This window comes from Microtus pennsylvanicus, chromosome 1 (genome assembly GCF_037038515.1).
Source record: "Microtus pennsylvanicus isolate mMicPen1 chromosome 1, mMicPen1.hap1, whole genome shotgun sequence".
In the NCBI taxonomy this organism is placed as follows: Eukaryota; Metazoa; Chordata; class Mammalia; order Rodentia; family Cricetidae; genus Microtus; species Microtus pennsylvanicus.
Genome location: NC_134579.1, coordinates 156,385,099 through 156,398,164, shown reverse-complemented (window position 1 = coordinate 156,398,164; position 13,066 = coordinate 156,385,099). Strand labels below are relative to the sequence as shown.

General features: G+C 37.1%; 2 protein-coding genes across 2 annotated transcripts in view; one reads left to right on the top strand and one right to left on the bottom strand.

The window, feature by feature from the left end:
- Nucleotides 1–13,066, bottom strand: part of LOC142832944 (uncharacterized) — a 776,034-nt gene that overhangs the window by 405,255 nt on the left and 357,713 nt on the right. The window lies entirely within an intron of this gene.
- On the top strand, nt 3,083–4,018 carry LOC142837653 (vomeronasal type-1 receptor 4-like). Its single transcript, XM_075952874.1, has one exon. The coding sequence runs from the start codon at nt 3,083–3,085 to the stop codon at nt 4,016–4,018; it is 936 nt and encodes a 311-aa protein (XP_075808989.1).

The following is a 13,066-nucleotide window of genomic DNA, read 5'->3' as shown; positions in this document are numbered from 1 at the left end:
ATGTACGCATTAGAGTATTACTCAGCATTAAAAAAACAATGACATCTTGAATTTTGCATGCAAATGGATGGAAATAGAAAACACTATCCTGAGTGAGGTAATCCAGACCCAAAGGGATGAATATGGTATGTACTCACTGATAAGTAGATTCTAGCCATAAATAAAGGACATTGAGCCTATAATCCATGATCCTACAGAAGTTAAATAAGAAGGTGAAACCAAAGAAAAACATAGTTATCCTCTTGGATATTGGAAGGAGACAAGATCATCGGGAAAAAGTTGGAAACTTTGGGGTGGGGGTGAGAAGTGAGAAGGAGGGATGGGGAGAGCTTGGGGGAATGGGATGGTTGGGATGGAGGAAGGGTGGATATGGGAGCAGGGAAGTATATATCTTAATTAAGGGAGCCATTTTAGGGTTGGCAAGAGACTTGACTCTAGAGGTGTCCCAAGGTGTCCATGAAGATGTCCCCAGCTATATCCTTGGGCAGCTGAGGAGAGGCAGCCTGAAATGGCCCTATCCTATAGCCATGCTGATGAATATCTTGCATTTCACCATAGAACCTTCATCTGGCGATAGATGAAGCTAGAAACAGATACCCACATTGGAGCACTGGACTGAGCTCCCAAGGTCCAAATGAGGAGCAGAAGGAGGGAGAATATGAGCAAGGAAGTCAGGACCACAAGGGGTAGGGCTAATCTAATGGGAGCTCACTAATGCAAGCTGGACTGGGGCTGATGGAGCATATGATCAAACTGGACTCACTGAACATGTCGGACAGGGAGGGCTGACTGAGAAGCCAAGGACAATGGCACTGGGGATTTTTTAGATATTTACTTATTTATTATGTATACAATATTCTGTCTGTGTGCATGTCTGCAGCCAGAAGAGGGCACCAGACCTCTTTACAGATGGTTGTGAGACACCATGTGGTTGCCGGGAATTGAATTCAGGACCTTTGGAAGAGCAGGCAATACTCTTAACCACTGAGCCATCTCTCCAGCCCCCTGGCACTGGGTTTTGATTTTACTGCATGTCCTGGCTTTGTGGGAGCCTAGTCTGTTTGGATGTTCACCTTCCTAGACCTGGATGGAGGGGGGAGGACCTTGGACTTCCCACAGGGCAGGGAACCCTGACTGCTCTTTGGACTGGAGAGGGATGGGGAAGGGGATGGGTTTTAGGGGGATGGAGAAACGGGGAGGGAAAAGGGAGGAGGGGAGGGGGTGGAAAATTTTAAGTAAAAATAAAAAAAAAATACTGGCAAACCGAATCCAAGAACACATCCAAGAATATGAAATATTAAACATTGTTGCTCCCTGCAACTTTCCTCCTCCTCAGCCTTCAAGGATAATGAAAAAGTAAGAGGCTCTCCCAAGTATTCAATCCCTCTAGAGACAGGAAACTCATAATTGTTTTGCCAATTAGCAATGGGAGAAAAGTTTCAGAAATCCTCTTCTCAAAGCCAGCACTGTCATTTTCAATTAAGACTGTAGTTCCGAAGGGATATATGGTCACAGAGACATAGACCTTTATCTATGCAATGAGATGCCTTCCTCATCCACAATGCTTCCTGTCAGGATGCCAGGAACTTCACACTGAGTCAGGGTACCTGAGCAAGAAGGAAGTAAGTAAACATTTGTATTTCAGACTTGAAAACAGACCAAAAAATAAGGGAGGTTTTTTAAGTGCTCAAATAGGGAGAATGAATTCTTGGGTAAAAACAAACAGAGGAAATTTAATGGAGAGGAAGATATTCTGTGCTCTGACAAGGGAAACTGAAGAGAGCTATTTCCTGAGTTTGTGCACATAGCTAATTTAATCAATTGAATTTTTACTGAGACTGAGTTTTGAAGATTTTAAGTCATGTTGAAATCTTATATCAAATATAATTAAGGGTTATAGTAGTTGGGCCAATATTATTTCCCTGTAAGCATGTTTGATGTAAATCATAGATAACTTTGTTATGACTATCATAGCTGTCAGATAAATGGTTTCTTGTTTATACTAATGATTGCAATAGAACTACAAGAATCATGGAACTCTGAAGTGAAGCTTATTTTCTAGAATAAAGAACATTGTGATGTACCACAGAATTCATGTCTGGGCCATAAACTCCATGAGGGTGAGTTATAATGATGTCAAGCATTCTATTGCCTCCTCTAAGACTCTGTGTATCCTGATGAATGTTATTCTTTGTACCTATTTCTCTATTCAGTGGAAACAAGAATATTATAAGATGTAAAATTCACCAGGATCTTATGAAAGATTCATTGACTGCCATGTTGTTATAATTGTAGCATCATTGTTAATATATTGGGATTATTCATGTTTGATGTGGGTGTGTAGTTCCATAACATTTATCTTAGAAAAATAGAACCATCCATTCAGACATACTCAAGGTACCTTTCTCCCAATTCACTTTTCTTTTCAGTGGTAAATGATTTTTAAAATTTTTTGTACATATTATTTGTCTGAAAGTTTGTGAAAAGGATCATTGATTAGTAGTAACCTTCAAAATAAAATTATAAAATTTGTTGTTAAAATCTTATGATTCCTAAGTTTTATGATAGCTAATATAAAATTTATTGCATAGGAATAGAGAAATGACAACATTGCTCTTATAATAATTTCATTATTTATGCTAAAAATTCAGATAAGATATGTACTCAGCATGGATTTATTTCCTGATATAATGTAGATGGTGATGGAAGCCTATTCTTTTCTGATGTCAATTGTTATCAAAATTTGTCCTGGAAATGTACAATTTAGTGTGCTTTTCATTTGCAGTGACTCATCATTGATTTCTCTTGGTAACAATGCTGTACTATAAATGTTGTATATTGTAAGAATACATACATATTTGTATGTATGTGCTTTCTAAGAATACAAATATTTCTTGAAATATAGAATGGTTATCAAAACATATGTTATGTGAGGAGGCACATTAGTATCTTGCACACATCTGCTTTAGTTTTTTTAATATCAAATAATTCTCCGGTTCCTTCATCCCTTAAAACAAATTCACCATTTTTCTCAGAAAAGAAGTGTTGTTGTAATTTAAAGGAAAAGTTACTAAACATCAAAATGCATTCCAAGTATTTGGCAATAGGAATAATATTCTTATCACAAAATACAGTTGGAATCCTGGGAAATATCTCTTTGCTTTTCCACTATCTAGCTGTTTACTATAATGAACATATACTGAAGCCTATAGATTTGATCCTCACCCATCTGTTCATAGCCAACTGCTTGATCATTCTTTCTAAAGGGGTGCCCCATACAATTGCAGCTTTTGGAATGAAAGTGTTTTTCAATGATTTCACGTGTGAATTTCTTTTCTATATTCAAAGACTTGGCAGAAGCATGTCCATGGGAACTACCTGTCTCTTAAGTATGTATCAAGCCATCACCATCAGTCCCCAGAAATCCTTTTGGAAGAATTTTAAATTCAAATCTTCAAATTATATTACCCTCTCTATTTCCCTCTTCTGGGTCCTATATATCACTATAAATTTTATTATCCCTGTATCTGGGATTATAAAAATGAGTCACAATAATATGACAGTAAAAAGAGATTTTCTATACTGCTCCACTTGGGGTCATGATAGAATTGCAGAGTCACTGTACACAGCACTGTTGGTATTTCCTGAAGTCTTGTTTTCTGTGCTCATCATCTGGTCCAGTGGCTCTATGATTGCCATTCTTTATAGACACAAGCAGCACATTCAACATATCCGCAGTGCTCATGTATCCCTCAGAATTTCCCCTGAGTCTAAAGCCACCCAGAGCATCCTATTTCTGGTGTCTTCTTATGTAGCTTTTTATACCCTCTCCTCCATATTACAAGGCTTAATTGCTGTTTTATATAAACCCAGTTGGTGGTTAATAAGCATCACAGCCATCATTTCTATGTGTTTTCCCACTTTGGGTCCTTTTGTTGTGAATCATGACTTCATTGTACTAAGATTCTGCATACTCTGGATAAGGTGTATAAACAACAAACAATTGCTTCATAGGTAAGTAGATTGCATGTTTTTTGCCCCTTATTTACCTGTTCATTCATTTTCCTTCATATTTTCAACACAAATCTGATGAGAGAAGGCTGTTATCTGTCTAAGGGAAAGCCTCCATGGTACTTGGGGTGTCTACTTACTTAAATTTTTTATGCTTACAGCAGAACTGAATGAAGAAAGTTGCTTCTATAACCTTGAAAAATGACATCAATGATTTCAAAACACAAATTGATGTAGATACATAATATTTTAGCATACCATGGATATAAATGACATACACACATACAAGCAAACACACAAACATATATATGTGTGTGTGTGTATATATATATATATATTCAGTTTCAACAACATTAATCTTTTCATTTGTAACCATATGAGTAAATTTAAGGATACAGCTTTTAGTGAAATAGCTCAGGCACACAAATACAAACTTACAAGCTATGATCTCCCTTAATGTAAGTAATGTTAAGACTGAACTAAAAAAAGCTAAAAGTGTTTAAAGCACTGAAAATTAAATAGAAATGGATTACTAGGGGTATAATTTGAGTATTTTTTAAAAAGGTACAAACTTAAAATGAAATGACAAAGATACATTGGATGAATTCTCAATGAATTAAAAATATTAGGAAACAATCTTTTAATAATATTTCATAGAAATACAAAGCTGATAAATTTGGCAAATAAATTATATAGCATGAAATAAATGGTTAATAATTGATCTGCTTAATTGAAATTAGGTAAGTCATTAGAACTGAAATGTTGTCAGAAGCATAATAGCAATTATATGAGATGATTTAAAAATGAAAGAAAAAAGAAAACTCTCAACATTCTACTGCTTTTCTGCTCAGAATTTGTCTGAATACTTCTTCTCATGAGTCTGTTCAAAGCAGCATTAATTATTATTTAATAAAGTGCAGTAGGATAATCACAGTTTATAGATGACTCAGAATGTGAAGGACCTCAGTGGAAACAAAAGAGAATTGGTGAGGTAGGGTTAAGAGATTTTTGAGCAGTATATGTAAAGAATGTGTAAAGGAAGAAAAAAAGGGATTAATGTAAAAAGTAATTTGCATGCAGTAAAATGTTTAAATTCCCCAGAATAAATTCTTCATGAAATAGGTCAGAGAGGACAGGAAGTTAGGAAGGAAGAAATTAAAACAACCACACTGGAATATCGGTCCCAGTTAAAACATAAAGAGGGTAAAATATCACTCAAAACATGAGTGTACAGTCAAAGGATTCCTTAACAAATGAAGAGAGTGAATTGTCTTTTGGGTCTTTCATAGAGAATTCAGCATTGTTAAATATCATTTAAAAGGTTAATGCTGTTGACCTGTATGCTGGACAAACTGTATTGTTTAGTTTTGATTCAATTGGAATAAACTAGAGGGCAATTTGATCTTTGGTTGACAGTTATCAGTCAATTGCTGTTTGCCCTAAAAGCCTAAGGAGGTATCATCCAACAGAATATTACCTATAAGAGGTTCTATAATTGGTGTATCCTAGGTGCTTTGGACATTTTACAGAAACATTGAGAAACTTCGCATGAGATTCAGAGAGCACCAGTTTGGCTACTGGTAGCATCACAGAATTCCACTTTGTAAACCCTGCTCAATCACAACTGCCTCAACCTGCAGCAGAGTGAGAAACTCCTTAAGCTACAAGCACCCAGTGACTTTTTGTATATGCTTCTATGGAATATATTTAATGATTTGAACACTGTCAAATAAGTTTGTTAAGTTGTATGGGTGACAGAAAGGCTCATCATATTGTGATCCACACAAAATATTTTCATCAACTGAAATGTGGGTTGCTCTAGGCAAGCTTTGTGATTGGTCTTATGTAAAACTTGTGGCTGGTCCGTATAGAATGAACTTTTGATGGATCTGGAAGCAGGATAGATGCAAGGCTGTGATGGATAAAATTATAATCTATGTATATAAGGATTTATCTTCCATTAAAACTGTCAACATGCTCTTTATGTTGCTAAGAGAAGAAAATTGTTTTATAAATGTTCTCATCTATCTGTGCTGTTTACTTTGTATAGAATATGTTGATACGGTTATGTCCATAAGACACAGAAGTTCCTGGATCATTTTGTCACAGTGGCAGTTTTACTAGCAGAGGCATAAGAGAGAGAAACACCTAGAGTTGAAGAGTTCCTGGTGAATGAACAAGTAGCCCTAACTATAGTAAACTTGTGATAGTAAAGAAACAAGAGAGCAATCCGAGAATAGTAAAACATCCCAGAAATATTTCCAGTTAAGAAACAGATTCCTTGAAATGTCCTTCAAGTCTTATCATCCACTTTGCCCTCTTGGTTCCACCTTTGACAATTCTACAACATTGCTAAATAATACCATCCACTTATGTAATTACAATTTAAACATGAGTTTGGTTCATAGTTCTGTTTCAAACCTCATTAGAAAAAAAAGAACCTTTTAGGTCATAGAAGAAAGCAAAGTGGCATATGCAGAGTCTTATAATAATTTAATGACAGATAATTTAATAAGATGTGCAGTTTTCCCTTATTTGTTTTTATTTTTTGAAGAATCCTTTCATGAATGAAAACTTTTGTCAACTTCAATGATTCTCTTCTCCACCACATTCCTTGTCTTGAACACCACATTTCTCTCCTAAATTTCTATGTTGTTTTTTAATATTTAAAACTACTGAGTCCATTTGTGGTTGCCAGTATGTGCATGAGTGCATGACACTTTACTGGGTAATAGGTAGCCTTTAAAGGTTACGTCCCAGAGGCAAACTGACTCTTTCTGACCCAGAAGGCATCTACTGCCAATTGTTCCGCATCTAGGGGTAAGGTTCCATGATCCCCTTCTCCATGCATTTTATTTTGTTTGGCTGGATCTTATGCAAAAGGTCAAATTTACAGTCAGTTCATATGTACAAGAGTCTTAAAACATCGCTCGATTCTACTTAGCCACTGGTGTCCAGTAACTTGGATCTAACTATTTTTGTTTTCTACCTTTGAGGTTGATCCTGAGGCTTTGGTGAAAGATCTGGTATATAAATGTCCTTTTCTTTATTTCTCTGTCTGTTTTTAATTGGGAACTTTATTATGTACTTTTTATTTTTAAATCAATCTTTACTTATTAAAACAATATTTTTGGTACATTTCTTACCTATACCAGTTCCCTCTCCCTCTCCTCTTCCCACTCTCCCCACCTTACTCCCACTCAACTCCCTATGTACTTCTCAGAGAAGGTAATACATCTCATGGAGAGTCAACAAAGTCTATCATATTACTTTGGGGCAGAAACTTTGAGAGAGGTCTACCTCAAAGGAACAGAAAATGTATTCAATAATATCATAGAAGAAAACTTTCCCAACCTAAAGGACATGTCTATGAAAGTACAAGAAGCTTACAAGACACCAAGTAGCCTGGACCCAAAAATGTCCTCTCACCACATAATAATCAAAACCCTAAATATACAGAATAAAGAAAGGACATTAAGAGTGTAAAAAAGATCAAGTAACATATAAAGGCAGATCTATCAGAATTATACCCAATTTCTCAATTGAAACTCTGAAGCCAGGTCCTGGATAGACATTCTGCAAACACTAAGAGATCATAGATGCCAGCCCATACTACTATAAATCATCAAATCTTTAAATCACCATAGATGTAGGAAACAAAATATTCCATAACAAAACCAGATTTAAGCCATATCTATCCACACAATGGGGTGAGAAAAGTGAGAAGGGGAGGATGGGGGGAGCTTGGGGGAATGGATGGTTGGAATAAAGGAAGGATAGATATGGGAGCAGGGAAGTATATATCTTAATTAAGGGAGCCATCTTAGGGTTGGCAAGAGACTTCAACCCAAATCTTAATAGAAAAAAAATGTACTATTTCATCCAGGCAGAACTGTTATTTCTATGGCCTAACACAGAGTTACACATAGGTCTCAAGGTTACTGGAAGAGGCAGAGGCAGACAATGCAAGCCTGAACTTGAATGACTTCTTTAAGTGAGAACTGACTTCAGATGGAAACTGAGTCTCATGTGTGCTCCCAAACCACACAAAAATCTCAACTAAGAAAAAGAATTAAAGGTCAATCTCCCTCATGAACACTGATGCAAAAATACTTAATAAAATACTGGCAAACTGAATCCAAAAACATATCAAAAAATCACCATCATGATCAATTTGTCTTCACCTCAGAAAAGCAGGGACGGTTCAACATACAAAAATATACCAATGTAGTCAACCATATTATTAAATTGAAAGAAAAAACCATACAATCATCTCATAAATGCCAAAAAAGTATTTGACAAAATCTAAAACACCTTCATAATAAAGGTCTTGGGAAGATCAGAGATAAAATAAACATATCTAACTATAGTTAAAGCAATATGCAGCAAGCTGACAGCCTACATCAAATTAAATGGAGAGAAGCACAAAGCAATTCCACTCAAATCCAGAATGAGACAAGGCTGTGCACTCTCTCCATATTTATTCAATATAGTACTCAGAGTTCAAACTAGAGCAATAAGACAACAAAAGGAGATTAAGCGAATACAAATTGGACAGGAAAATCCAAACTTTCACTATTTGCAGATGATAACATAGTATACAAAAGTGACCCCAAATTTTTGATGAGGGAAACCGTATAGCTAATAAACATCTTCAGTAATATGGCAGGATACACAATAACTCAAAAAATCAGAAGCACTCCAATGTACAAATGATAAAAGAACTGAGAAAGAGATCAGAGAAACTTCACCCTTTACAATAATCACAAATAAGATAAAATATCTTTGGGTAATACTGAAAAAAAGAAGTGAAAGACTTATACAAGAAGAACTTTAAGTCTTTGAAGAAAGAAAGTGAAGAAAATACCAGAAAATGGAAAGATCTCCCATACTCTTGGATACATAAGATCAGCATAAAAATGGCAATCATACCAAAAGCAATCTTCAGATTCAAGCAATCCTCATCAAAATCTCAGCACAATTATTCATATTTCTCAGAAGAAAAACACTAAACTTCTTATGGAAAAACAAACAAACAAAAACAGAATAGCCAAGACAATTCTGTACAATAAAGGAACTTCTGGGGACATAACCATCCCTGACATCAAGCTCTGTTATAGAGCTACAGTAATCAAAACAGCTTGGTACTGGCATAAAAAGAGATGGGTGGCCCAACGGAAACAAATCAAAGACCTGGATATTAACCCATATACCTATGAGCTACTGAATTTAGATAGAGAAATTTAAACAATGGAAAAAAGAAAGTGTCTTCAACAATTGCATAAATAGGGGTCTCGGAGTCTACAATTGGTGAACCTACAGAAGCTAAATAAGAAGGAGAACCCAAGGAAAAACATATAGTTATCCTGTTGGCTATGGGAAGTAGATAAAATTGCCGGGAAGAAAATTGGGATCTTGGGGGTGGGGTGGGATGGGGGTAAGGGGAGATGGGGAGAGAAAAGGGAGAAGGGAAGGAGGGGGGAACTTCGGGAAACAGGATGATTGAGATATAGGAAGGTTGGATAGGAGAGCACGGAAGCACAATTCTTAGTTAAGGGAGCCACCTTAGGGTTGGCAAGAGACTTGAACCTAGAGTGGCTCCCAGGAGCCCAAGCCGAGGTCCCCAGTTAGTTCCTTGGGCAGCTGAGGAGAGGGAACCTGAAATGACCCTAGCCTATAGCAATACTGACAAATATCTTGCATATCACCATAGAACCTTCATCTGGTGATGGATGGAGATAGAGACAGAGACCCACACTGGAGCACTGGACTGAGCTCCCAAGGTCCCAATGAGGAGCAGAAGGAGGGAGAAGATGAGCAAGGAAGTCAGGACCACGAGGGGTGCACCCACCCACTGAGACAGTGGGGCTGATCTATTGGGAGCTCACCAAGGCCAGCTGGACTGTGACTGAAAAAGCATGGGATAAAACCGGACTCTCTGAACATGGCGAGGAAGGAGGGCTGCTGAGAAGCCAAGGACAATGGCACGGGGTTTTGATCCTACTTAATGTTCTGGCTTTGTGGGAGCCTAGCCAGTTTGGATGTTCACCTTCCTAGACATGGACGGAGTGGGGAGGACCTTGGACTTTCCACAGGGCAGGGAACCCTGACTGCTCTTTGGACTGGAGAGGGAGGGGGAGAGGAGTGGGTGGAGGGGAAGAGGGGTGGGAGGAGGGGGAGGGAAATGGGAGGCTGGGAGGAGGCTGAAACTTCTTTTTCCTTTTCTCAAAAAAAAAAAAACAATTGCTGCTGCCATAACTGGATATCAGCATGTAGAAGAATGCAAATAAATCCATATCTTTCTCCATGCACAAAACTTACGTCCAAATAGATCAAAGACCTCAGTATAAATCCAACTACAGTGAAACACATAACAAAAAATAAGTGGGAAGTACTGTTGAAGAGAGGGAGGAGTGAGAATACAAGCAAAGTAGTCAAGACCATGATGGGAATACCCACTGAAACAGCTTACCGGAACTAAAGGAAGACTTCCAACTCCAGCCTGACAATGAGGGAACCAGAATAGGACCAAGCTAGTCCCTCTGAATGTAGGTGACAGCTCTGTGGCTGGGGCAGACTTTGGGATCACTGGCAGTGAGACCAGGATTTATCCCTACTGATTTTTCCGGCTTTTTGGAACCCGTTCTCTCTGGAGGGATACCTTGCTCAGCCTAGATATGGTGGGGAGGGCCTTGGTCCTGCCTCAAAGCAATGTGATAGACATTGTTGATACCCCATGGGAAGACTTACCCTCTCTGAGGAAAGGAAGAGGTGTGGGATGGGGGTAAGAGAGTAGTAGATGGAGGGAACAGAAGGAGGGATGGGAATGGGGAATAAATTTGGCATGTAAAATAAGAAAAGATAGTTTTTTAAATAAATTTTTAAAAGATAAAAGTCATATAAAATCTGAAAAATAGAAAGTATATAGACATCATTTTCAATAAATTAAAACTGAAAAATTAAAAAGAAGAAAGTGGAAATTAGCCTTTAATTCATGGACACAGGAGACCACTTCCTAACTATAACACCAGTAACAGAGACACTGAGAGCAGCGATAAATAAGTGGGACCTGCTGAAACTGAGAACTTCTGTAAAGCAAAGGACACAGTCAATAAGACAAAGGGCAGCCAACTGAATGGAATGATATTTTAATCAGCCCCACATCAGACAGAAGACTTATCTCCAAAATATATAAAGAACTCAAGAAACTAGACATCAAAATACTAAATAATCCAATTTAAAAATGAGGTAAAGAACTAAATAGAGAATTCTTAACAAAAGAATCTCATATGGCTGAAAGACACTTAAAGAAATGTTAAAAATAATCATCGAACCAGAGTTAATCAACATATTACAGAAGAGCCAGTACCAAATCTTATAATAGTTAATCTTTTGTGATCAAATTTTCATGTTGAGTTACTAGAAGAAGTTATCACTTGTTGATCAAGTTAGTCAAGTCATCACCAGCAGTTAATCAAATGGTCAAATTCCCCAGTTGTTTAGTTAGTACAAAGAGAACTAAACACTAAAATTCTCTGCATGTAGCTGTTAGAATATAACTTTCAGGAGTTTTTTCTCCCCTTCCATCAGCCAAACTCAGGTCATTAGTAGTAGTGGCAGATTGTGGAATAAGACAGAGATAGACAGTTTTATTTTTAAGTCACTATCTGAGAGAATCCTCGTATGGAACTTAGTTGTATGTACCTGCACTTATTTACCTGGACAAGGTCACCTAATATGGACATGAGGAGTGAAATCAGGTCAGTTACAGGGGCCACAAGAAAACTTGAACTGAGATAATTATATTGAGAGCAATCAGATATTTTTATACTTATCAGAAACACAATATAATGCAAATTTGCCAGAATACAGTGACATTTGCAAGTTATATAGGTACACAAATTTAATGTCTAATACCAATTGTCCTGTCAATTTCTCATGCTTCCTTGACTGCTAAGGGAACATACAGAGAAACTCAAAATGGCTTGAACACTTCACTGACTAAAGGAATACTTCATTCTCTCAAGAATTGTGCTCCAGGAAACATGGAGTCTAAACTAAAAAAACCTATGAGGCATGTCTTTCAAGGCAACTAGGCCAAGCCAACTCATAGTTCCGAAATTTAATTTATTGTGTAATATTTTATTGTGGTAAATATGTATAATATTTTCTCTCTTTACAATTTTTAAATTACCTTCTTAATTAATTTTTTCCTTCAATTAAAAATGAACTTTTTCCTCACATAATACAGCAATATTATGGTTTCCAATCACTGTATTCCCAGCTCCTCCCTTCTTCCCATCTTCCTTGGATATACTCCCTTTCTGTCTCTCTTTAAAACACAAATTGTCTTTTATGGGCTAATAGAGAAATGGAAAAAATAAGATAAAAGAAAAAGTAAAATATTGCAATTGTACAAGCAAGCAGAATTTAAAAAAAGTCTAGGAAAAATTATAAAAAACAGACATCCACAATTATTTCTCTTAGAAATCCCATAAAAATGTTGAACAGAAGCCATAGTATATACTCAGAGGACATGTAGGAGAAAACAAAACATACAAATGAAATAAAATGAAAATTAAGAAAATAACAAAATATTTTTATAATTTGTGGTTTTTAAGATTTTTATTTTAACTAATTAACTTTTTCATTCATTTTACATATTGACTGCTGTTTCCCCTCCCTCCTCTCCTCTCCTCTCTTCCTCTGGACTCCTGTCAACCCCCTTCTAAATTCACTCCTCCATCTCCATTCAGAAAGGGGCAGGCCTTCCATGGGCTGGCACAAAGCATGGCACATCAAGATGAGATAGGACCAAGATCCACCCCCTACATCAAGGCTGGGTATGGTAACCCAGCATTGAGAACAGGTTCACAAACGCCAGCGAAGTGCCAGGAACATGTCCTGATCTTACTTCTTGGAGCCTTACCAACAGATCAAGTGACACAACCACTAAACACATGAAGAGGGCCTAGCTTGCTCCCATGAAGACTCCCTAACTGTTGGTCCAGATTCCTAGGATTGTGTGAGACAGAGATTCAAGGTCATAATGGAG